We start from the raw sequence: 26,377 nt of genomic DNA, 5'->3' as shown, positions 1-26,377 counted from the left end.
AAATCGCGGCTAACATTTTGAAGTTTACATTGAAATGTCACTCTCAGTTTCTTTTGTTTCTGTTTGTGTTTTGAAGCTGTGTATTGTGCCCGTGTTAAGTCGCTGTACCGTGGGATTGCTGGGTCGCGTCATCACAGGCAGCCGTGCAGATGTTTGTCGACACGCTTCTCGCGCAGATACTGCGAGTCAACACTGCACCCTGCTGGACGCTCTTTCAGATACACTTTGAAATGATCGCTTCTTTGCAAATGGGTCAGTGAAAGGACGAATTTTATTTGAATCTGTTAATTTATTCAAACACACATTGAACATAGGCTACAGTTTATACACAGAGACAATGACCTGAATTCACATCTTCTATAAAGATTTGGATTTTTTATTAAATTAACTTAATTCAATAATAATAATAAAAAAATTAATTCTAAAATTAAATGTGTAAAGACTACTTTTTAACTTTTTTTATTAACTTTTTTTTTTAATTATTGAATGTGTAAGAAAAAGAAATATATTTTATAACTTTTTATTTGATGGTTATGAACTTGATGGTTATGGAAATTAGTAACCCAGATAATTATATCGAAATATAAACTAATAACAAGATCTAAAATTACAATTTAAAGAAAGAAATCAGTCATTTGCAGGCTTGCGGGCTAGAAAATAGAAGTATTTAACTCCCATGATAACTTCTGTCTCCGAGGATGTCACACCCATTGCATGCAGCAGTCTTGATAGGGAAAATAGAGTGTGAGGAAAAGAGAATGAGATACATGATATGACACACACATTATATATATATATTATATATATATATATATATATATATATATATATATATATATATATATATATATAGACATAAACATTACATAAGAAAACTCAAAGTCTAACACCTGTGTTCAGTGTCCTGTGAGAGTCGTCTGGCCTCTTCTTGATCCTTTTTTAAGAGAGCCTGGAAACTGGAGAAAGATTCCACCATGCCGATGTAGCCAGAGAGCGGGACAGGCTTTCTCACCCAAAAAATGTCCTGCCTAAAGACAAAATACCATCTTGACCATCTTTTTATTCATTTTTGTTTTATCCTGGATAGCAACAGTTTACGTAAGGGACAATTAATGAATAAATAAAATGTAAATGTTCAATGTTCAATTTAAATCCTTTACATTTTTATTATGTAGCATATACAAAAGGGTAATCAAGGCATAACAAGCCCTTTTATTAACTGAGGCTATAGTCACAATATAACAAATTGATACTTATATGTAACTTAATAAAACTTTCAGTCTCTAAACCTAAGATTAATTGCACTTTGAACACTTTGAGCACTTTGACCTACTTAATTATCTATAAAGTTAATATTTTAACAGCTAGTTTGTATATAACTATATTACCATTCTTTGACTGGATACTGGAGAGAGTCATATGTTTTTTTGTACAGTTCGAAAGAGCTGGATCTTAGGTAAGGGTTCCGGAAAGGCTGCAAGCCTGCATAAAACTGTAATGAGAAAGATGTATATGACGTGATAGAATACTTATTTTTGTGTCAAAAACATGTTTTTTTTTTTTAACCATTTACTGAAACAACAGTTCAGTAATCAATCAGTCATGTACTGTAAAATGCTGTGGATGATGTTTGAGTTAATTATTTAATATTATGACTTATGGATCATATATGAGAAGAAATTTAGATGTTCTCAAAGAATATGTAGCACACACAGATGTTCAGACAGCAAATTTAAATGTGAGAAATATCAGTCTAATGAGCCCCACCTCATAACAGATGTGGTTTAAAGTCTCTGAGCAGTCTCCGTAGTTCAGCTCCATGTCCATGATGTAGTTGAGAACTGCGAGGCAGCCATGAGGCTTAAGCACTCTGTGAGCCTCCTGAAGAAAACGCGAATGGTCAAACCAATGGAACGCAGACATGGCCGTCACAAGATCTACAGAGCCATCTTCAAAAGGCAGTTCTTCAGCTGGACTCTCCCTTTGTGTTTCAAATAAATAAAACAGATGCATGTGTATACTGAATGCAGGAAACTCATAAAGAGAACAAAATTAAGAGCATAATCACAGTATTTCACTTCTAAATAAATAAATAAATATTAGAAATCTTCATTTAGGCCAATTGAGACATTATTTGTCCCAACTTTTTAAGTGCCAGAGGATTATGCATTTTTTTTTATCATTTATGACACATTAAGAGTAAGTAATGAGAGTCATTCTGTCTGGAAACAATCCTTTCTTTAATAATTAAAAAATGATACAAATATAATATGTTTTACAGTAAATATACATTTTGCAGAGATTTCTGAGTTCTTTGTGTGTGCATATTTTACTTTTGAGTTTGTTTGTATTTTTCACAAACTAATTTTTAAAATTATACACCATTATACTTTTAGTATAGTGTGTGGGTGTGTGTGTGTGTGTATGCATGCACACACACCATAATGCTTGTCACATGCTTATTACTCGAGACTCAGCTTTTCAGAGTAACACTTACATTTGTAGTGAAACTGGTGCTAAATGTGACTGCATTAGTTTGAAAACAAAGTGTTGTGTGTTAATGATTGCATACTTTCTGGCTGATGGAGGTTAAATGGTGACAGGAGATTTACACAAAAGCGAGCTGTCACACATGCAGTAGCACCCAGTTCAGCTTAGCATACCTGTAAGAGACATTTGGCATATTAACATGTTTCCTCCCCATCTCCAGTTGAGCAGGACTGATGTCTGTCCCTATCACACAAGTATAATGTGGTGCCAAGAGCAGTGTTCCCTGTCCTGACCCACAGCCAACATCTACTGCCAGGTCATTGGCTGAATTGGTCTAAGAAAATGCAGTAAACAACATAACCAAATGTAAATGAAATGACAAAGATGTCAGTCTGATGATAAACAACAACAAACAGTCATAAAAGTCCTACATTACTCCTGTGGAACTGTAGAACCTTGTCGATGAGCTCTTCAGAAGGAGAAATTCGGTACTTCCAGTATGTGTCTGCATGTTCCTTATCCTCGAACAAACGTACTGCCATTTTTGACTGCTGTACAAGCATACTAAACACTGAGAGACAGCATCAACCGAGCCAATAGCACTAAGCTGTTTAAAGGGGTGGTTTACTGTTTTGTTTTCACAGACGCCTCGATTTATTTGGTATTATGAATCCTGTCCTTCCGAAATATGCAATGGGCTGATATTAGTCAGCTGGCTCAGTGTGTTGTGATTCACTAAACCACCTCGAGCGCGTATGAACCGGTTTTTATATTATAAAAAATGTGGGGGGAAATTAGTAATTAATTTTGATCTACACTCAATATCAGTTGGTGGTGGATATACAAATTTTTTTTTGGTTTGTAAAGCGCCAATAAAATTTCAAGAAGAAGAAGAAGATGATGAACATCCCACCCATTAAGCTGCAGAGAATATTAATGAAGAGGATTGCGCAGAACCTGTGCAAGCATGGCTCTTAATGGTATGTTTGTTTGTTGTTGTCTCATACTTTTAGATACTCTGTTGTTTGTAAATCCTACTGCTTCTGTTAGCTTTTAATATATGGTTTTATTCTGATTAAAGCTTTAATACAGCACAGGAACCGTACGTGCACCCGTGTATTAAGCTTATTAATTGCTTTGTGAAAACAAGTGTAGAACTGGAACAGTTTGCTTGAGCTAATCTGACGAGAGAGAGAGAGAGAGAGAGAGAGAGAGAGAGAGAGAGAGAGAGAGAGGTCCAGAGTAGGGCGACGTGAGGAAGAGGATTGAGAACCGCTGCTTTAGAACATTTGTTTTGAAGCTTCCTTTGAGGCAACCCTAATGTGCTTAGTTTGCTAATGAGGACTTGAGCCTCACACACACATTTTTTTTTCACATTCATTCTGGAGTAAATACCAAAGGTTCTTTCAAAATGAATAAACTCCTAAGCAATGACCAGAAAAGAAAGGTTTCCAGTATGAATGACAATATACTGTAAGAGTACATAAAAAAAATAGAAGTAAAGAAAAGCATAATGCTTATCTGTTGATGTTGATATTGCTGAAGAACAACAGGTTTATGAAATAAAGAATTGTTTCTATGAATCTGAAGAATGGGTGTTAAGAAGGAGTTGTTTTCATTTTTACAAAACCTAGATTGAGTAAACATTTCTGTGGCATTTAGGGATTTTTTTTTGTGTTCATGTGAACAAACTACACAACTTCAAAAGTAAAAACTGAAGGATTTTATTGTTATTTTAAACAACCTTACATCAATGGCTGCATGTTGTAGAGTAAATAATTTCAAATTAACATTATGCAACATCGTCATGGATAGTGCAAACACTAAATGGTTTATATTTTCAGAATCTTTCATGTGAAATTATGAAAAAATATTGCAGAGGAACTACAGTATCTAAACACCTGGGGTGATGGTACGGTGGGTCATGTGATTGAGTCACTCAGGTTTACATGCTAGCACACAGAAGTACTCCATTATAAAGTCGACTTTGGCCTCTGTTGATGACACTTTCATCTCCTCCAGAATACTAGAAGAGAATAAGTGACAAGCAAGCATACCATCAATACCTATAAAGGCCAAAAAGCGAGTTTCCTTTAATAAGAATCTTGCAGTCTAATTTTGTGTTAAAAACAATCAACATTGCAGGACAGTAAAATCGCCTGAAATGTTGAAGTTCTTAAAAAAGAAGTAATTACCGTGATGTTGTTCTCTCCAACAGTGCGGTTGCAGCGCTTGGATCGGCTCTCAGATAGGCTTGGTACATGGAGAATGTCTGAATAAAACCAATTACGTTCTTGATGCTCAGCTGCTGCTTTATTGGAATGATTTCAATCCTTACAAAGACAGAAGAATATCACAAAACTGTTAGAATCAACAACTGCAACTCATTTCAAGGATGACATTATTCAAAACAAAAATGTTTTTAGATTAATGCTATTAAAAAAAAAAAATTATGCATAAACAAAATACAATGTTTTATTTTACACATAAATGCACTAAATGTGATAAGCAGTTTTTTTTTTTTATAGGTTCATTGACAAAAAGAGTTAATTATTCATCGCAGTGCTCTGGTTTACCTCTCTTTATCTGGGAAGGGTATGGTTTCAAATAAGATCTTTAGCTTACTGTTGGCCGCAGTAACCTTACTGCTTGTGTAAGGCAGCAGTATTTGCTTTACCTAGCAGGATAAATTGATACAAGAGTGTAGTTAGCAGTTATTCTATGAGCATATTTAACCTTTACTGAAATGGTTTGCAAAAGTAAAAGTTGCTAAACATGCATTCAGTAAGCAGAAGCTTTGCCACTTACATACTAATAATCAAAATATTATTATAATATATAATTTATAATAATTATATAACATGATTATAATATATCATTATAAATAATTATACTTATTTCATTTATATAAATACATAGTTATGGTATAGGCTTACTTCCTCATATATGTTATTAAGTCGATCACCACAAGATTCATAGTGTATTTTCATATTGTCTCCATAGCCAAAGAGAGCCAAGCAGCCACGCGGCTTCAGAACACGTGTAGCCTCCTTTATGAAACGTTCAGCATCAAACCAATGAGCCGCAGACGCAGCCGTCAGCAGATTCACTGAGCCATCTGGGAACGGCAGCTCCTCTGCTGTGCCTACTCTGTCATTTAATGATAAACATGATTTGGAGACACCACAGTAACCTAATTTTGTTCTTTCAATGTTATACAAAGGTAAAATGGTACACTGTACCATATCTTTTTACATTATGAGATACAAATAAGTCATGGGACAAATTTTTTTTTTTTTTTACTGAAGATTAGAAACCATCATTACTGACCTGTAACTGAGGTTAGGGAACCCTGGCACTGCTCTCGCCTGCTCCACCTGAGATTCACTGACATCAATGCCCACCACCTGCTCAAAATACCCCGTCAGGGGACGAGAGTTCTGCCCCGTTCCACAGCCCAAATCTACAGCCAGCTGATGGGGCTTTCCTTTCTGTGAAGCATGTTTTTACCATCAAACATTATGTAGGAGAAAAGCTTATTTATTTTTCCCACATATTAAATATACATTAAATAAGTAATAAACAAATGTTATGTAACATCAATTCCTTTAGTGTGACTTCGGAGGTGTTAAGTTATGAGTTTGCTAAATTTGCACTTCTGACTTGCCTCTGGTGGTAACTTAGAAACACTACAGTGTTACCATGATTTACTGGACATGGAAATTGCCAATAAACCCCACTGTGCTTTCGTATACAATCTAATACAATCTATATATATATACATACATACATTATTTGTAGTATACATATAATTACAAACACATTAGTGTGTTCTTATTAAAGTTTATTATTATTATTAGAATAATGTATTCAAATGGTTTTATAATGTATGTCCTCTATATTTTGGAAGGGTCTCACAGTTACCAAACAAACATGCAGTGATTCAGCTCGACACATGTCTGGCTCTCGAACACTGATAACACGACAGTCTTACCTTTTCGTCCAGATAATGGAGAATAAGCTCCTTCAGCTCATCAGGTGGACCAAATCGATATTTTTGATAGAGGGAGGCATGTTGTTTCTCTTCAAACAATCTTTCAGTCATCTTCACTTCAGAGTGAATTTTTAGAGGAAATTAACAGTTACTGGACATCCGTTGAGAAGAGTTAATCATTTCTGGACATTACAAACACAGCAAGAGGCGGGATTGTGTTGAGAGTCAACAAAACGATAGCCTATGCTATAGCCTACGTCATACTGTCTCGGTAATCATCGACAATGACTTGAAAACGTTAAGGTTGATTTATAAATAGCAAGTAACGTTAACGTACTAGCCTACCCTTCACAAATTCTGCCGTTTAAAGTAACGTTAGTCTGTATTAAAATACAACGCTGTACATGCAATAGAATTCAGAGCTGTGTCCCGTGAAGTCGAGTTTGAAGAAAAAACTATAGATCCTCTTTTGGACTCATTTATTAAATAAAATAGTGTAAAATGTAATAAGACTTTGCACTGTTAAGGATGTCGCCATATTTGTTATTTATTACGTTCTTCAGTGTCAGGTTACGTTATCGCGAGAGTAGGGCTTCCTTATTATTGTAATTTGGCTAAATGTAATTTAAACGGAGGAAGATTGAAAATAATATTGTCACACACGTGTTGCAATTGTGTGTTACAAAAGTGTGCTTCATACACACACACAGACAAAATACTTATCTGTTTCATAACATTATTATAAGTGCTTTTACTTTTTTTTGTAAGTAATAACCATTCCAGTTGCACAGACGTGTTCTTTGAAAATTTGTTTACCAATACTTTACCAATAGAGGGCAGCAGAAGCACCTTAACACAGAGAAGCTGTTTGCTATAGTCATTAATGACTATTACCTAAGTTGCAAGTGTTATTTAAAAATGAATTTTAATATCTGCCATTTTCAGTTATCCTGTTAGTCAAACACTACTACTGCAAAATTGCATTAGCTGAACCACATGGCTATTTAAAATGCCAGTATTTTTCTGTGTTTAGTTACATAAAACTCTTTGATGATAATGTAAGTACCCACATCATTCCTTATTAAAACATAATTCAAGACCAACCATTTGCACAGATATACCACAACATTTGTTTGTACCAGATGTTTGATCTAATTTTGAATCCATTAAAAACCTCTCCTTTCATTTCCCCTTTCTCTGCATGACAAGATTGATACTTCTTCATTAAATAAGACGGAACACAACACCATGCATATCATCTCATTTTTTGTGTTAATGTTAAAAATTGTGTTTTGTTACAAATCTCAAGAAGGTGAGTATTACAAATCTGATGCTAAATAAACAATAGCCTATACTGTATATTTTCATGCTTTTGATTGTTTGTTACGTTGAATGAGTTGATCTGCTAAGAAACATATCAGTCATGTTTAGCTGGGAAGGATATTTTAAACAGTCTTTACCATCATTACTTTAATTTAAATTTAACAATGCTCTGTGCTTGTACCATAATTTAATTAGGCTACATAGAACATCATCTAATATTATTTCATATGTGAGTAGGCCTAACAGTTATGTTTGTGACTGTAATAATGTCATTGAGTAACCCTAACCAAACCTCAAATCCGAATTCGAATCTTTGACTTTCAATCTTTCAATCAATTGTTGTAACAGTAACACTGGTATTTGTTCACTCTGTTTTAATTTCACCTCTTCAAAGTTCAGCGTGGATCTGACGTGTCTTTGCGATGTGACGTTCCTCTCCTGTCTAATTCCTCTACTTTGCACTGGGAGAAAGATGGAGAACAAACACCCAACAGCACTCTGATGTACAACACCTCTGCCTACATCATCTTACACACCGTTGATGAAAGCAGTGAAGGGAAATATTACTGTAGATTGATGCAAGATGGAAGCGTACGAACTGTTAAGATTCACACACTTAATGTCACTTCATGTAAGTACATTCAATTGTGTCAGTGTTTTGTGTACACTGTCATAATGATCTCCAAATTGCTGTTTCAAAGTATGTGATTAATCTAATTAAAATAAATTGTAGGCTATATTGTATATAATTTGTATATAATCAAAGAACATCTCCAGTCTATAGTTAATGAAACAGGTTTGAATGTGTCAAAGTGTGAATAAGATATGTTCAGTGGATAATGACTGAAACTGCTATTTACTGTAAGTTACTTGGTATGCTACTTTTTCCACAAAGCTATACTCTCTATATCTTTCCAGATTCACAGAATAAAAGGCATACAATTTACAGACAAAGTGCCCATAATAGTGATGTATCACTGATCTTCAAGGCTAAACAGAACTACCACAGGTTAAGGTGGACATGGGAACAGAGACCTAAATCACAGATTGATCTGATAGCTGTAGAAAAAGGAAGAGCAGTTCAAATAAAAGGACCAATTAAACCAGGAAGAAATTCTTTTACTACATACAGTGGTCAGTTTTTCATATTTCACATCTCACCTGTGAACTTCAATTATAGTGGAACATACAGGTCTATTACTGAAAAATCAATCTACACAATCACAATACTACGCACAATCAGAGGTTTGTAACAAATTTACAGTTTTCTCACTTACATGCAACATGTTGTTCTCAGCTGTTTAAAGGAATGTTTGCGTTTCAATTATATTTCTTAACAATTAACAATTTTGTATCGGTGCAACAATGTTTAGAGAGATGGTTGGGTGAAATTCAGTGAGTGAGAATTAGTTAAACAACTAGCATTGCTTGTAATGCATTTGAGGTGTGTTGAAACTTTAAAATATTTCTTTATTTTGTAGATCAGTATATTTCTCCAAATGTAAAATCTAATTGATTTCAGTCTCAGTGGAGTCTCCTGATGGTGTGTTGAGGATTCAGTCAGTGGATCTTACCTGTGAAGTTTCTGAAGTAACTGATTCAGTGACGCTGGTCTGGCTCAGGATGGAGGGGAACAGAGGAGTGCTGGTCAAACAGCAAAATATGACTGAGAAAAACACCATGTTACGTCTCACAGTGAATCTATCCAAATATGAATCAGACCCGCTGCACTGGCAGTGTGCAGTTTTTACTGAGAATACACTCAGAGCTCTGGCCCCTATAACAATCAATTGTACCTCATCAAATACAACTGCTCAAACAGAAAGCTCAACTGTAACAAACCAAGGTAATATATATTTTTGAACCATTAATATATATATATATTTTTTATTTTACTTTAACACAGATTGAATTCTCAAAATATAAATTTTAAAATACAATGTTTCACTGTGTAATCATGACCCTGTTGTAATTATCTGGCTCAACATGTCTGCAGGAGACACCATGACAAAGGACAATCATCTACAGATCGAGACCATTGTGGGTTGTGTTGTTACTGTCAGTGTGCTGATTCTGCTGGGATTTCTAGTTTTTAAATGTCAGCGAAAAACAGGTGAACTCATCTCAGAGACAATATAGGAAGGAGAACACTGTCCAAATGAATGGGCCAAATTGTGACATTCTCTATGGGAAGTGAATGAAAGTCCTGTCTTTCATTTTAAATGGCTAATTGCATTTTTTTCAGAGACAATGCTTGTTTTTATAGCCTGTTAGTACACACATGCTTATTAGCTGGGTCAAGCTAAATGATGAAGCTTAACCTTAATTCATACTCTATATAAAAATGTTTTACTTGTTTAAGTGTACATTTTGTGCATTGCATATTTTCCTAATTGCAGTGAGATTTGAAATACGTGATGTTGTCATATTGTTTCACTAGATGAAGGTCACGTCACTGGATTAAAATCACAAGATGAAGAAGACATCCATTATGCTTCAGTGACAGTAGAAGGATCTAGTCATGGTAAGACAGACGTTTAAATGTCTTCTGTAAGTTGTATATATTGAGAAATCTATGTTAAATATATGACTATGGTTTTATTTCCAGGAGCTGACAAGTGTTTTATAAGAAATCATTTAAGTTCAGAGGTCAGCTATGAAACAACTTCTGTCATAAACATTTCAGATTGTCATTTTGATTTTGTAATGATACGTGTGGTATATATAAGTTTGTGATTCATTTGCAATGTATGTCTCAATATCTACAGGATGGAAATTCGGCAGTCATCTACTCAGCAATTAAAGCACAGTGAGCCTTGTCACTGGGAGCTTTGTATTTCATTTATTTCAAATGTATTATTAAATGGAATTGCTAAAACACAGAATGAATCTTGTATTAATGATAGCATGCTACCCATCCATTATTTTGGTACTAAATGTTAAAACATAAGACTAATGAACCATGCATGCTCAAGTGCATTATGGGTGTGTAAGCATAAGGTCTTTGGGTTTCACTTGAATTGGAAACACAAATGCATCACCAACACGATCTCTGAGTATAATCAGATATACTGACATGTCAGAAATAAACCCCAATGTGGTTTCATGACACACAACTGTGTTAAATTTAGCACAGTATTTCCTGTTATGAAAAAAACAAACAAAAAAAAAACAAGATGATTTAGCTTTGCAACAAATGTTTAAACTAACTAAAAGTAAAAGAAAATTCAAAAAATAAAAATAAATAAATGAAAATGAATTGCAATAATTTTAAACAGTGAAATATTCATAACAATAAACATGAAAATTATTTAATTGCCTATGTGCACTGAAGCCTATAGAAAATAATTTCGAATGGAATGTTGTCAGGCACAACAGCATGGATTAATCAAATTAGAAGAAGGAAGAGGAGAACAAGAATGTTTCTTAAACCTCCTGTCTAACTATAATCATATCAGACCATCACTAAGAACATATTACTGTAACATGAAAATTTGTTTCAAACACCTACTAAATTTTACAGTAGTGTTACATTTCTTATTGAGTTGTATTTTTATATATTTATTTGTAATAAAAAAAAAACGTTAAGAAGGCTGCATGTGACAAGTAAGGCAAATAATTTTGTAAATTAACACTTTCAGCAAAAGCGACAGTAAATTCTTTTGTAATGTTGTAAAAAAAACATTCAGATAGAAAATTTTCATTTCAAGATGTAATAATATTTCTCAATATTACTGTGTTTTTGATCAAATAAATGCGGCCTTAGTAAGCGTAAAATCTAACTGACCCCAATCTTTTCTTTTTTCTTGAAGAAAGAATGTTAGAACATGTTTTCTATGTAAGTTAACACTGTAAAATACATTTGTTCTTCATCTCTCTACTTTGTTTAAAATTCATGAGCTGTCTGTTTTCTGTGGCATTCAGATTTCTGACTATTGCATGGTTTGCACCACCCAGTAAAAATTTCTTGCTACACCTGCTTTAAACTCTTCAGAGTGCATCACTTTATCTCTGAGGCAATGGAAAGAAGAATCATGCCACTTACACCTTTTACCATCTTTGTTTTGATGTGTGGATTTTATTGCTATTTCATGCTTTCGGTGAGTCCCACTTTAACTACTGATCATAACTAAAGGAAGATTCTAAAGGAAGATATTCTATATTAATTCTTCCCTCTTCTGTACCTCGTTGATCAACATGACAAAAATTCTAAATAGAAATTAATACATTCTAGAACTATTTAATAATGTTCAAGCCATTTGAAAAAAAAAACATTTATATACAGTAGTACAGTAATCTGCAGTTTCATATCCACTGTTATTATATTCAAATTAAATTTATTTTTAAAGCTGTATATAACTGTTTTAGTAAAAAAAAAATTAACCTAAACATGTCTACTGTATGTCAGTGTGTGATTAACAACCATGACAGACAACCAGTTTTATTTATAAAGCATACAGTCTTAACCTTAAAAAATGAAGGTTGGTTGATTTTTCTTAAAGCAACAATATTAAAAAAAAAAAAAAAAAGAATGTAAAAAAAGATATTTGCAGTTTCTCAAACTCTTTTCTAATATTCTAGTGCTCAGAGTTCAGCGTGGATCTGACGTTTCTTTGCGATGTGACGTTCCTCTCCTGTCTAATTCCTCTACTTTGCACTGGGAGAAAGATGGAGAACAAACACCCAACAGCACTCTGATGTACAACACATCTGCCTACATCATCTTACACACCGTTGATGAATGCAGTGAAGGGAAATATTAATGTGGATTAACTGTTTACATAGAAATATTTTTACATAGAAGCATAGTACATACATACTTACAATATTGTCCATATCCATTCAAGTAGGTATAGTGCTTTACTAAATAGAAACTAAAATTGCACAATTGTATTGCACATTAACCTCTGTGTTCTTTAAAATGAGAAATCTATGTTAAAATTATGAAAACGATTATTTTCCAGGAGATGACAAAACCGAAATGCAAGTTCAGATGTCAGCTTTAAAACGTACTCGGTTACTAACGAAACCTCGGTTCTCTCTAGAAGAGGGAACGAGTACTGCGTCTTAGCTAAGACACTACGGGAAAAGTCTCTTTTCACGAAATACTGAAGCAAAAAATTATCCTTAATTTTGAATTGTTGTAAAGCTCTTTTGCAGCAGCACACAGCCATAGGCGAGAGGGCTCACTCGCTCATTGGCTGCTCTGCGGCAAATGCACAAGCCTATCGAGCGCTTCTTGCCACTTCCCGCCGAAACGGGTGTGGCCCAACCCTATAAAAGGAGCTCGAAAAGGCTGACTCACCTGATTTATTTCATCGCCGAAGCGAACCAGAGTGAATCGTACGCACGGCAGAGAACGCAGTACTCGTTCCCTCTTCTAGAGAGAACCGAGGTTATGTTAGTAACCGAGTACGTTCTCTTACGAGAGTTCTCTCGTACTGCGTCTTAGCTAAGACGCTACGGGAACCCCATGTAAAGCGCCGTGTGCACAGGGATCACACACCAATAAACCTGGAAGCAACGCCCAGGATTTACAGTGCACAGTCACCCGAGGGACTCACAGAGAGCCCAGGACAGGAGGGGGGGGGAAGACCCTCCGTCCCATATCTAGCAATGCCCGTAGACGCGGCAATATGACATCACACAGTCGAGGCAAGGCCTGACCAATGTGGCAATGCGGGTCTTACGCAATACTGCCCATATAACAGTTGGCAGCGCATAACGCTCGCGATCTCAGAGTTACAATCAGGGCCCTGATTCGACTATACCGACAGCAACCTTGCTTGCAAGGCGGGAACCTCCAGGTTATAGAACCTGATAAATGTAGACGGCGAGGCCCAACCTGCCGCCATACATATATCCTGCAAGGAGATCCCAGTAGACCACGCCCACGACGAGGCGACGCCTCTTGTGGAGTGTGCTCTGATGCCCAGTGGGCACTGAAGGCCCCTGGAAGCGTAAACTAACGCTATGGCGTCAACTATCCATCTGGATAGGCTCTGTCTCGAAACAGCCATTCCTTTGGAACGTCCACTGAACGAGACAAACAGCTGCTCAGTCCGTCTAAAGACAGCGGAGCGAGACACATAAGCTCTTAAAGCCCTAACAGGGCAAAGAAGACTCGAGTCTCCATCCTCCCCTGACACAGACAGGGCAGACAGAGAAATAACCTGAGCCCGAAACGGCGTGTTGAGGGATTTCGGCACATAACCGTGCCTAGGTTTGAGTATGACCCTTGAGTCATTAGGCCCAAACTCCAAGCACGACGGGCTCACCGAGAGCGCGCGCAGGTCACCCACACGCTTCACTGAAGCGAGAGCCAACAAGAACACTGTCTTAAACGACAGATGCTTGAGGCTAATTGTTAGGATAGGCTCGAAAGGGGAACCTTTCATGACCTCCAAAACCGTCGCGAGGTCCTATACAGGGACTGACGGAGGTCTGGGAGGATTCAGCCTCCTAGCTCCTCTAAGGAAGCGGATGACCAAATCGTTCCTTCCTATTCACTGACCAAGTGCTGTCTCAGAAAACGCTGCGATAGCCGCCACGTATACTTTGAGCATGGAGGGGGCTCTGCCCTTATCCAACAGCTCCTGTAGGAAGGAGAGAACCTCCGTCACCTCACAACTAAGGGGTGAACATTTTAGGGGTATTTAGCACTCCCACTGAGAGATCAGCGGGTAACCGTTGAGCGCCCACACATGGAGGGACCACAACTCCGGTTGAGGGTGCCAAATCGAGCCCCCGGCCTGCAAGAGGAGGTCCCTCCTCACGGCACTGGCCATGGGGCAGTGTCTGCTAACTGCATCAAATCTGGAAACCATGGTTGGTTCTTCCAAAGTGGTGCTACAAGCAGTATTGAGCATCTCGTTTCCCTCACCCGTTCTATCACCTGCAGAAGGAGGGAGACAGGGGGAAAAGCATAAAGCGGGCAACACGGCCATCTCCGTGACAGCGCGCTTACGTTCTTGGAAAAGAACGTGGGGCAGTGAGCGTTTTCGTGGGACGCGAAGAGGTCAGCTTCCGCCCTGCCAAATCTCTCCCACAACAGCTGGACTGTTTGCGGGTGTAGAGACCATTCGCCCGTGGGAATGTTGTTTCTGGACAGCCTGTCTGGACCCAGATTCTTTAGCCCAGGCACATGAACTGCCCTCAGCGAGCGCAAGTTGCACTGAGCCCAAACCAGGAGGCGTTCCACCAACCTGTACAGATTTCGGGACCCGAGACCGCCCTGCCGATTTATGTAGGACACCACAGACATGTTGTCCGAACGGACTAAGACGTGGTGGCCCTTGATTCGGGGATAAAAATTCGTCAGCGTGTTCTCCACTGCCAGCATTTCCAGACAGTTGATATGTTGGAGCTTTTCCCGTTCTGACCACAGGCCAAAGGAGGGTCTGCCCTCGAGCAGCGCTCCCCATCCCGAAGTGGAGGCGTCCGTCGACACCATCTTCACTTTCGAGGAAGTCCCCAGGCTTACACCTGATTGGTATCAGTCGTTCGCTTCAGGGCTGTAACGCAGCTCTGATTGACCCTGTACCCGCGCTCTCAGCCAGAACTGCAGGGGGCGCATGCGGAGCAGGCCCAACTGAAGAACTGGTGATGCTGAGGCCATGAGACCTAGCATCTTCTGAAATTCTCTGAGCGAGACGGTCGCGCCGCAGCAGAGAGAACTCGCTGCGCGCTGAATGCCCAACGCGCGCTGTGGAGACAGCCGCGCCGTAATGGAGCGTGAGTCCAGAGCTATATCCAAAAACAGTATCGTCTGACTGGGGTTCAGTGAACCCTTCGTCTAGTTGACACTGGGACCAAGTTTCTCGAGGTGATCGAGTAAAATGGCCCTGTGCTCCACGAGCTCTGATCGTGACTGAGCCGGAATCAGCCAGTCGTCCACATAGCTCAGCACTCGCATGCCTCTGAGTCTGAGAGGAGCGAGCGCTGCGTCCATGCACTTCGTAAACGTACGAGGAGCCATGGACGAGCCGAACGGCAGGACTGTATACTGGTATGTCTGGCCCTCGAAGGCAAATCTCAAGTATCGCCTGAGATTTGACGCTATCTGTATTTGAAAATACGCGTCCTTCAGATCTATCGACATGAACCAGTCTCCTCTACGAATATGCGCGAGGAGTCTCCTGGTTGTAAGCATTTTGAAACTGCGTCTCGCCAATGCTTTGTTCAGCTGTCTTAGATCCAGTATGGGTCTGAGACCCCCGTCTTTCTTGGGCACCAGAAAGTATTCGCTGTACAGCCCCCCTTCGCTTTGAGCTTGAGATACAGGCTCCACAGCCCCTCTGCTCAACAGTTTTGACATTTCGGCTCGAAGTAGTTGCGCTACTTCTGTTTTGACCGTAGTTTCGACGCGCGCTTAAAAGCGCGGAGGGCGTCGAAAAAAAACTGTAGCGAGTAGCCTCCCTTTATAATGTCTAGCACCCATTCCGAAACCCCTGGAAGCGCTGACCATGCGTCTGCATGAATGGCTAGGGGTTGGATGCGAAGCGCGCTCTGTTGGCTGGGCAACGGCAGCGCTTCGATGTGCTCTAACATGGGCGTTAAGCCTGTGACATTTGAGGCAGGGAGCGCGCTGATCACAGCGGGCAGATCGCTCGTCCTAGACCCCTCCACGGTGCTTAACCGAGTGAGGGAGGGCTGAGCGGGTCCCGTGGGACTCGTGCTGTCTGTGAGTAATTGTGGGCTGTAAGCGTGCACATTTACTGCTTCAGAACTCGTACACCGGGGCTTCGATGAAGCAGCAGGAGGAGGGGGGTGCGGCTGAGAGCTTTGCGGGGCCGGTCTAGCACGACTCGCTGCAGAACCGGAGCGCTTGCCATGTCTGAGAGCGTCAGCCCTAGATGCCTCTCAGCCACCGTAGCGGAAGCCATAATTCGTCCCATGGCCTGTGCAGCGGATTTAGTAGCGAAGCACTCCTAAAATCCGCGAGACAGATAGCCATCTGTAGTGCAGACGCAGCCTGCCCAGCAGCAGAAGATTTGCGCGAGCAGAGATGACGTCATGCGGCAGGCTTTAGATGACTGGTAGTTCCTGTTTTTAGCATCGTCCAGTGTGGAGAATGCTAGTGAGACAGACGAACGAGTTCGCGCTGAATATGGAGCGTTCTAAGCCTCTACCACCTCTTCGTGAAGCTCAGGAAGAAATGAGGCGGGCTTTGAGTTCGCTCATCCGAAAGGAAACTACCATCCAGCCGGGAACGAGAGGAGGGGCGCTGGTGCAGACCACTCGAGGCCGAGGCTCGTCGCAGCCAGCGTGAGCACTCGCATCGGCTCCTTCTCGATGTCAGCTCGTTTGCTGGGCTCCTGAGCAGAAGGCGCGAGATCCCCGGAGCTCGCCCAGCCCTCACTGCCCGAAGGTAGCAGAGAGCACGTGTCCTCTTCCCCAGACGCGGCCCTGAGATCGACTTCCTCGGAAGACGCAGCGGCAGAGAGCGGGCGCTGACCATCGGGAAGCGATGCAGGGGAGGCCGGTGAAGCAGGGCGAACCGGCGAGCTCGGTTGAGCTGGAGGCGGTTCCGGAATCCGCTGGAAACGGCGTTATTTACGGAGCCGCAGCGCAGCGGAGAATGCAGGCTCAGAGAAAAAGCCAAGCGAGTCCTCAGAGTCACCATTGGCAACAGCTCGCAGTGAGGGCATCTGCCGTCAGCGAGCGCGAGCGCTGCATGATCTTCACCCAGGCAGGAGACACAGATGACGTAACGGTCTCCCTCGCTGAGTGGGGCTCTGCACGAAGGCATCTTAAAAAAGACGCAAGCTCTTTTACGAGTGTGTGTCGCAGGGCGAACACACACACACACGCATAAAGAACAGTTGGATATAATAGAATTGAAAGGATATGGGCGCCGGAACGCGCAGCAGGAACGGCAGTGGAAGGCGGCGTTGGCCAGCGGCTTCAGGAATAGCTCGTCCCGCTGAGATGCTATCTGACGGCGCTTGCTTCTTCTCGTGATCCAACGATGCGTGAGCTTCGCTGAAGAGATGAAAAATCAGGTGAGTCAGCCTTTTCAAACTCCTTTTATAGGGTTGGGCCACACCCGTTTCGGCGGGAAGTGGCAAGAAGGGCGCGAAGCGCCCTTATTGGTCTGATGTTGCATCAGCCTGCGCTCGATAGGCTTGTGCAGTTGCCGTAGAGCAGCCAATGAGCGAGCGAGCCGTCTCGCCTATGGCTGTGTGCTGCTGCAAATGCGCTTTACAACAATTCAAAAGTAAGGATAATTTTTTGCTTCAGTATTTCGTGAAAAGAGACTTTTCCCGTAGCGTCTTAGCTAAGACGCAGTACGAGAGAACTCTCGTAAGAGAACCCCCTTTTATAAATATTTCAGATTGTCATTTTGATTTGTTAATGATGAGTGTGTTATATATCTTTGTGATTTCTGTACAGTAAATATACTGTTTAAGCTTGTATATCAATATCCACAGGTGTTGGACAGCAGTACTACAGTCATATACTCTCATCTTTAAAGCACTGTGAGCCTTGCCACTGGAAAATCTTGTACAAAACTTTGTATTACTTTTGTTATTATTATTATTATTATTATTATTATTATTATTATTATTATTATTATTATTATTATTATTATTATAGGAAGCTAGTCATTCTTGTTTTTTTATTTTTATTTTATTTTGGTATATGAATGAAAATGTAGCTCTTTGCTCAAGTGCATTATGGGAGTGCTCAGTATGTAAGTAAAGCGTCTTTGGATTCCACTTGAATTGGAAACACAAATGCATCACCAACACTATTTCTGAGTATTATCAGATCAATATGCTGACATGCCAGAAATAAACCTCAGTGTGGTTTCATGACACACAACTGTGTTAAATGTATTTCCTGTTGTGGAAAAAAGATGATTTAGCTTTGCAAAAACATTTCAAGGAAGAATGCAGAAAGAAATTGCAAGCATTTTAAACCATGAGTTATTAAAATATGATACAGAAAAATGACTGCATTGCATTTGTGGACTCATTTTCTCATTTTGAGATATAAAATCTTTTCAGGCACATTGGAAATAGTTCTGTGATGACAAGTGCATCAATAAATCCAATAACAATAACGATGTTTCTTATGCCTCTTGTCTAACCACAGTCACAGTCATTATTCTATTTCATTTATTATTTTAAATGTTTTGTAATTATTATTCTAATCTTATGCAATGTATTAGCTGCATTTTTCTGGGCAAAAACAATAGTTTGATATTTTTTGTATGTTAACTTACTATCTCTGTGTATTGTTTCCATTTCACCAGAAAGATTAAATAGGGCTGTTTAATGACTGGTTCTCTTGTCACAAAGACGTTTGGTGCACGAGGGTTGCTGGCCACAAAATGTAATTACAGTTTGATTTATATGCACAGTTTATTTAAGTAAAGTATTTTTACATTACATATTGTTCCAAACTACTTTTTCAAATGCTAGTGCCTTATAAAACCTCCATCCTTAAATCACTGGGGTATATTTGTAGCAATAGCCAAAAATACATTGTATGGGTCAAAATTATTGATTTTTCTTTTATGCTAAAAATCATTAGGACATTAAATGAAGATCATGTTCCATGAAGATATTTTGTAAATTTCCTACTGTAAATATATTAAAACTTATTTTTTTATTAGTGATATGCATTGCTAAGAATTTCATTTGGACAATTTTAAAGGCCATTTTATTTGTATTTAGAATGTTTTTTTTTATCTTGTACCCTCAGATTACAGATTATCTCTGCCAAATATTGTCCTAATAAATAATCCTAATAAACCATACATCAATGCAAAGCTTATTTTTTAAGGTTCCAAATGCTGTATAAATCTCAATTTCGAAAAAAAAAAAAAAAAATACTGTTATGATTGGTTTTGTTGTCCAGGGTCACATTTATTACTTAAATTAGAATGATTATAATTAGTTTCCACAACAACACTTAAAATGTAATTAATGATTTTATAGAGGAAATGTCAGTGGACAATTTCAGTATTATTTGTGTATTTGTTTAGATTTGTATTTGACTACAAAAGAAACTGATTTAAAGGGGTCCTATTATGCTTTTTCACTTTTTCAACTTTAGTTAGTTTATAATGTTGCTGTCTGAACATAAAAAAAAAGATCTGCAAATTTACAAAGCTCAAAGTCCACTTCAAAAGGAGATATTTTATTTAACCGAAATCACTTTTCAAAAACTACATCGAACGACTCGGACTACAACGCGTATTTTCTGGGATTTGTGATCTCACAAATCTGTACGAATGGGACGAGTCTTGGTTGAGCTGCACTAGAGAAGTCAATGAATGTTATGACTATGTCAGAGACACGCTAGTTTTCCCAAGGCAGATGAATTTAGAGTGGTTACAATCATCCGGGATTAAATTGTGCTCAAATTGATTTGATGTTTGAATATTTACACTGCAGCAGGCAGCTATGGTAAGGGGCATGACATTTCCTGACCAGCTGCCAATCACAACACACACTGGCCCAGTTAACCAATCACAGCACATTTTATATTTCAGAAGGCGGGCCTACATTTGATACAGGAACTAGAGAGGTGTTGTAATAATGTAAAATATGTGTTAAGTTATTGTCTGGCTAGCACTTCCTTTAAACTGTTCAGAGTGCATCACTTTATCTGAGGCACTGGAAAGAAGAATCATGCCACTTACATCTTTTACAATCTTTATTTTGATGTGTGGATTTTATTCCAGATTTCATGCCATCGGTGAGTCTCACTTTAACTACTGATCATATCAAAAAGACAAATATTCTTTCTAGATATTTTAATTATTTCCTATTTTGCAGCTTGTTGATCGACACAACATACAGGTGCTGGTCATATAATTAGAATATCATCAAAAAGTTGATTTATTTCATGAATTCCATTCAAAAAGTTTAACTTGTATATTATATTCATTCATTGCACACAGACTGATATATTTCAAATGTTTATTTCTTTTAATTTTGATGATTATAACTGACAACTAAGGAAAATCCCAAATTCAGTATCCCAGAAAATTGGAATATTGTGAAAAGGTTAAATGTTGAAGACACCTGGTGCCACAGTCTAATCAGTTAATTAACTCAAAACACCTGCAAAGCCTTTAGATGGTCTCTCGGTCTAGTTCTGTAGGCTACACAATCGTAGGGAAGACTGCTTACTTGACAGTTGTCCAAAAGATGACAATTGACACCTTGCACAAAGAGGTACAAAAGGTCACTGCAAAAGAGGCTGGCTGTTCACAGAGCTCTGTGTCCAAGCACATTAACAGAGAGGCAAAGGGAAGGAAAAGATGTGGTAGAAAAAAAGTGTACAAGCAATAGGGATAACCGCACCCTAGAGAGGATTGTGAAACAAAACCCATTCAAAAATCTGGGGGAGATTCACAAAGTGTGGACTGCAGCTGGAGTCAGTGCTTCAAGAACCACCACACAGAGACGTATGCAAGACATGGGTTTCAGCTGTCACATTCCTTGTGTCAAGCCTCTCTTGAACAACTGACAGTGTCAGAAGCATCTCGCTTCAAAAAGAACTGGACTGCTGCTGAGTGGTCCAAAGTTATGTTCTCTGATGAAAGTAAATTTTGCATTTCCTTTGGAAGTCAGGGTCCCAGAGTCTGGAGGAAGAAAGGAGAGGCACACAATCCACGTTGCTTGAGGTCCAGTGTAAAGTTTCCAAAGTCAGTGATGGTTTGCGGTGTCATGTCATCTGCTGGTGTTGGTCCACTGTGTTTTCTGAGATCCAAGGTCAACGCATGCCGTATACCAGGAAGTTTTAGAGCACTTCATGCTTCCTGCTGCTGACCAACTTTATGGTGATGCAGATTTCGTTTTCCCACAGGACTTGGCACCTGCACACAGTGCCAAAGCTGGTTTAAGGACCACGGTATCTCTGTTCTTAATTGGCCAGGAAACTCACCTGACCGTATTGTGAAGAGGAAGATGCGATATGCAAGACTCAAGAATACAGAAGAGCTGAAGGCCACTATCAGAGCAACCTGGGCTCTCATAACACCTGAGCAGTGCCACAGACTGATCGACTCCATGCCACTCCGCATTGCTGCAGTAATTCAGGAAAAAGGAGCCCTAACTAAGTATTGAGTGCTGTACATGCTCATACTTTTCATTTTTATACTTTTTAGTTGGCCAAGATTTCTAAAAATCCTTTCTTTGTATTGGCCTTAAGTTATATTCTAATTTTCTGAGATACTGAATTTGGGATTTTCCTTAGTTGTCAAGTCAAGTCACCTTTATTTATATAAACAAAATACATTGCGTCAAAGCAACTGAACAACATTCATTAGGAAAACTGTGTCAATAATGCAAAATGACAGTTAAAGGCAGTTCATCATTGAATTCAGTGATGTCATCTCTGTTCAGTTTAAATAGTGTCTGTGCATTTATTTGCAATCAAGTCAACGATATCGCTGTAGATGAAGTGTCCCCAACTAAGCAAGCCAGAGGCGACAGCGGCAAGGAACCGAAACTCCATCGGTGACAGAATGGAGAAAAAAACCTTGGGAGAAACCCGGCTCAGTTGGGGGGCCAGTTCTCCTCTGACCAGACAAAACCAGTAGTTCAATTCCAGGCTGCAGCAAAGTCAGTTATAATGATCACAATTAAAAGAAATAAACATTTGAAATATAGCAATCTGTGTGTAATGAATGAATATAATACACAATTTTCACTTTTTGAATGGAATTAATGAAATAAATCAACTTTTTGATGATATTCTAATTATATGACCAGCACCTGTATATAGCTGTTTTACTCAAAACAGTTGAACCTAAACATGTCTACTGTATGTCAGTGTGTGATTAACAACCACGACAGACAACCAGTTTTATTTATAAAGCATACAGTCTTAGCCTCTGTTTGTTCAAATATTTCGAATATTAATATTAATGAAAATAAACTGTATTTGTGTCCTCAGCAAGGTTTGTTGGTTTTATCCTGCAGTGCTTGTTGTTTGTAATTGTTGTAATTGTTTTTCATTTTACACGGCACATTCACCAATTCAAACAGCTCAGACACAAAATGAAGGTTGGTTGATTTTCCATACAGCAACAATATTTTAAAAATTATGAAACAGTTACAAAAAATATATTTATATATTTAAGATTTAATATATATAATTTAACATAAAAAAAGGATTTTTGCAGTTTCTAAAACTCTTTTCTAATATTTTTAGTTCTCAAAGTTCAGCGTGGATAAAGACTTTTAAGGCCTAAAGTGCTTTTCACAAATATGTTTTCAAATGAACCATGCCACTAACTGAGATAGATCTACTACTGAAAGTCACCAAGTTACCATATTGTTTTCCAGATTCACATGGAAACAGTAAAAATCAAACCATTTCCAGTCAAAGCTCCACTAATACCAATGTATCACTGATCTGCAAGTCTGCAAGTAAGTACTGGAAGTGGACCTTGGAGTCAAGTTCTAAAACGCTGATTGATCTGATAGCTGTTGAAAATGGAAAAGTTCAAACAAAAGGACCAATTAAACTAGGAAGAGGTTCTTCAACAACATACAATAGTGAAGCTTTTATGTTTCACATCTTACCTATGAACTTCAATTATAGTGGAACATACAGGTGTATTACTGAAACAACAAACCATGCAATAACAATACTACACACAATCAGAGTTTGTGAAATACATAAGTCAATAAAGTGATGTGACATAAAGCCAAGTATGGTGACCCATACACAGATTTTGTGCTCAATGCACACACACACATGCACACATGCACGCACACACCGTGAACACCCACCCAGAGCAGTGGGCAGCCAATTATGTTGCTGCGCCCGAGAAAGCAGTTGGGGGTTCAGTGACTTGCTCAAGGGCACCTCAGTCGTGGCCTGAGACTCAAACCCACAACCTTAAGGTTAGGAGTCAAACTCTCTAACCATTAGGCCACGACTTCCCCCCTAAAATAATAATATTAAATACATTGATTTTTCACTCAAATTTGATCCTCAGACATATAAAACAGGAAATGTTGTATTTTTTAAGTCAAGTCAAGTCTGCTTTATTGTCAATTCCACATGTACAGTACATACATACAGAGAATCAAAATTGCGTTACTCTCAGACCCCTGGTGCATACAGATAACATTAACAGAGCCTACAAATCTAGACCAAATATAAAATATAAGAAACAACTATACAATAAGGGAATGTAAAAGTTAAATATTAAAACACAAGTTAAAACATAATAAAATTAAAAATAAAGTTAAATAAAGCAGCGTAAGGCACATGGCAGATAGAGTGCAAATCAGTGAAGTGAACAAACAGTGCAGATAAAAGATTTTAGTGCAAAAAAGAAGCTTATTCAGTCTGATGTGTTTACTGCATTTAAAAAGTCATTCATGTTATTGTTGATCTCCGTCTCAGTGGAGTCTCCTGATGGTGTGTTGAGGATTCAGTCAGTGGATCTTACCTGTGAAGTTTCTGAAGTAACTGATTCAGTGACGCTGGTCTGGCTCAGGATGGAGGGGAACAGAGGAGTGCTGGTCAAACAGCAAAATATGACTGAGAAAAACACCTTGTTACGTCTCACAGTGAATCTATCCAAATATGAATCAGACCCGCTGCACTGGCAGTGTGCAGTTTATACTGAGAATACACTCAGAGCTCTGGTCCCTATAACAATCAATTGTACTTCATCAAATACAACTGCTCAAACAGAAAGATCAACTGTAACAAACCAAGGTAACATTTTCATCCATTAATTCACTGTATTTTCACCTTAACTCAGAATGAAATTGTGTGCTTAAGATGTACAATGTAAATGTTCTAGCTCATCCTCAGGATGTAATTAACAATTTTAATTTATTAATAAAGTCCTCCTTTCCTTACAGTAATCAACAAACTATTTTGCTGTGTTTTGACTCTATCTACTGGGATACTGCTTGGAGCTCTATTGTACTACTGCTACAGGAAACGAAAGTCAGGTACAAAAACAATCAAATAATCAGTCATTCATCAATTGAACATCTTTAAAAATTAACAATCTTTCTGTAAAAAAAAGTGTAAGTGTAAGTACAGTGTAACTCTTGCTGTATTTGCCATCATTTCAGTGCACCCTGGCCATCAGGAGTCTGAACCAGTTTATATGAATATCAACCATATGAAGCATGAAAGAGGTATTTAAATCAACAAAATATTTTTCATAGTATCAGTACAAAAACCCTCAGGCAAACCTAGCATCATGTTGCCTATTGTTAACAAGCTTTCCAAAAAATGTGTTGATCTATTTTCCTTCATCCTCTTCCAGTAGAGCGCAGCACACCAGAAAACAGAGAAAAGAGTCCTGAAATATACCGCAATATAAGAAGAAACAGATATGGTAAGATCAATTTCATACAGGAATTCCAAAATTTCAGCATAATCTCATAATTATCTTTGTGTCTGCAGGAAAAGGAAACATCAATAAAGGAGATGAGGTGAGTGCAGTACAGTTCAAAACTGTATATATATTTTACATATAAGAAATTATGTTAATTTACTGTGCTGCCAAATGGAATTGTCACTTTCCCCCAAAATAGTTTATTTTTTGCCATAAATTTACCTTGTCTTTCAGACACCGGTTACATCAGACAGTTTGACTTACGCAACCATTGTTTTCAACAAGTCCAGGTTTCAGACTTAAAGGCCAAATATTATCATGATTTTGCATTTGTTATATTATAGGTGCCTTCATATATGTGCATGCATGCTGTTGAAATGGCCATTTGATGGCACTGTTTGAAAACATTCTTGAATAATAATAATAAATTGTAAGTACTAAAAAGGATAATGCAGTTACGTCCTCTTCTCTCTCACTCTCTCTGTCTGTCACTTTCATCCTCCTGGAATCCACCCAGAACATGCTGCTTCATTGTACTTCAATCTAAAACACAAAAGTGTGGAAAAAAGTAGTTTGAATAGGATGTCTTTATGGACAAGGAAAATGTTCCTCAAGGTTGCTTTGCTTTGTTTAAATGTGTGTCTTTATTTAAACATGGTGGGGAGGATTTGTATATGCTTGACAAGGTCTGCTAAGTATAACCACTGAGTGATGAAGAATCTAAATGCACATAAATGATGTTCTACGGGGAGGGGAAAGGCAGATGTTGACAGAATGGGCTGCATATAAGGAAAAAATAACCACAGTTAACACGTTTGGATTCACATCTTTGTCTCCAATATGTAGGCTTCAGATAATCCCATTTTATTAAAGTCCTGACCACATCATGCTTTAAAGACTTATTACGAGGAGCACCATGAGTTTGGTCAAGAGGGGTAGACTCTTATCCAAAGTCTTACTTTCAACTACTGACAATGACAGCACCTTTCTACAAACCCGATTCCAAAAAAGTTGGGACACTGTACAAATTGTGAATAAAAACAGAATCCAATGATGTGGAAGTTTCAAATTTCTATATTTTATTCAGAATACAACATAGATGACATATCAAATGTTTAACCTGAGAAAATGTATCATTTTGAGGGAAAAAGAAGTTGATTTTAAATTTCATGGCATCAACACATCTCAAAAAAGTTGGGACATGGCCATGTTTACCACTGTGTGGCATCCCC

At 38.5% G+C, this 26,377-nt stretch overlaps 3 protein-coding genes across 8 annotated transcripts in view; 1 reads left to right on the top strand and 2 right to left on the bottom strand.

Moving 5' to 3' along the window:
• Positions 1-269: 269 nt before the first annotated feature.
• Positions 270-3,125, bottom strand: LOC132152454 (putative methyltransferase DDB_G0268948). 2 transcript variants are annotated; one of them, XM_059561212.1, is made up of 6 exons: positions 2,922-3,125; positions 2,664-2,824; positions 1,768-1,981; positions 1,389-1,492; positions 891-1,028; positions 270-724 (listed from the first exon to the last, which is right to left on the bottom strand). In XM_059561212.1, the coding sequence occupies exons 1-6, from the start codon at positions 3,051-3,053 to the stop codon at positions 628-630; spliced, it is 846 nt and encodes a 281-aa protein (XP_059417195.1). In that variant the 5' UTR covers positions 3,054-3,125; the 3' UTR covers positions 270-627. The 2 variants fall into 2 exon arrangements, with proteins under 2 accessions (XP_059417195.1, XP_059417196.1); XM_059561213.1 differs by having other exon boundaries at positions 2,946-3,125.
• A 1,073-nt stretch (positions 3,126-4,198) lies between these two features.
• LOC132152971 (putative methyltransferase DDB_G0268948) lies at positions 4,199-7,044 on the bottom strand. Its single transcript, XM_059562019.1, has 6 exons — positions 6,485-7,044; positions 5,821-5,981; positions 5,427-5,640; positions 5,067-5,167; positions 4,686-4,823; positions 4,199-4,516 (listed from the first exon to the last, which is right to left on the bottom strand). Exons 1-6 carry the CDS (start codon positions 6,593-6,595, stop codon positions 4,426-4,428), a joined length of 816 nt encoding a protein of 271 aa, XP_059418002.1. The 5' UTR covers positions 6,596-7,044; the 3' UTR covers positions 4,199-4,425.
• Positions 7,045-7,255: 211 nt separating this feature from the next.
• The window catches only part of LOC132152970 (uncharacterized), a 35,120-nt gene continuing 15,998 nt past the window's right edge, over positions 7,256-26,377 (top strand). Inside the window, exons 1-8 of one of the 5 annotated variants that reach the window (XM_059562014.1) lie at positions 7,256-7,796; positions 8,202-8,438; positions 8,726-9,052; positions 9,330-9,653; positions 9,804-9,920; positions 10,248-10,331; positions 10,416-10,456; positions 10,576-11,086. In XM_059562014.1, the coding sequence (XP_059417997.1) occupies positions 7,733-7,796; positions 8,202-8,438; positions 8,726-9,052; positions 9,330-9,653; positions 9,804-9,920; positions 10,248-10,331; positions 10,416-10,456; positions 10,576-10,620 (1,239 nt within the window). In that variant the 5' untranslated portion in view covers positions 7,256-7,732 and the 3' untranslated portion in view covers positions 10,621-11,086. Of the gene's footprint in view, positions 7,797-8,201; positions 8,439-8,725; positions 9,053-9,329; positions 9,654-9,803; positions 9,921-10,247; positions 10,332-10,415; positions 10,457-10,575; positions 11,087-23,118; positions 23,203-24,190; positions 24,509-24,657; positions 24,751-26,377 lie in introns of those variants that run through there. The other 4 variants (XM_059562018.1, XM_059562016.1, XM_059562017.1 and 1 more) reach the window with 4 other exon arrangements.

The sequence above is a fragment of the Carassius carassius genome, chromosome 11 (assembly GCF_963082965.1).
Source record: "Carassius carassius chromosome 11, fCarCar2.1, whole genome shotgun sequence".
NCBI classification, from domain to species: Eukaryota; Metazoa; Chordata; class Actinopteri; order Cypriniformes; family Cyprinidae; genus Carassius; species Carassius carassius.
This window is presented reverse-complemented; position numbering and strand designations above follow the sequence as displayed.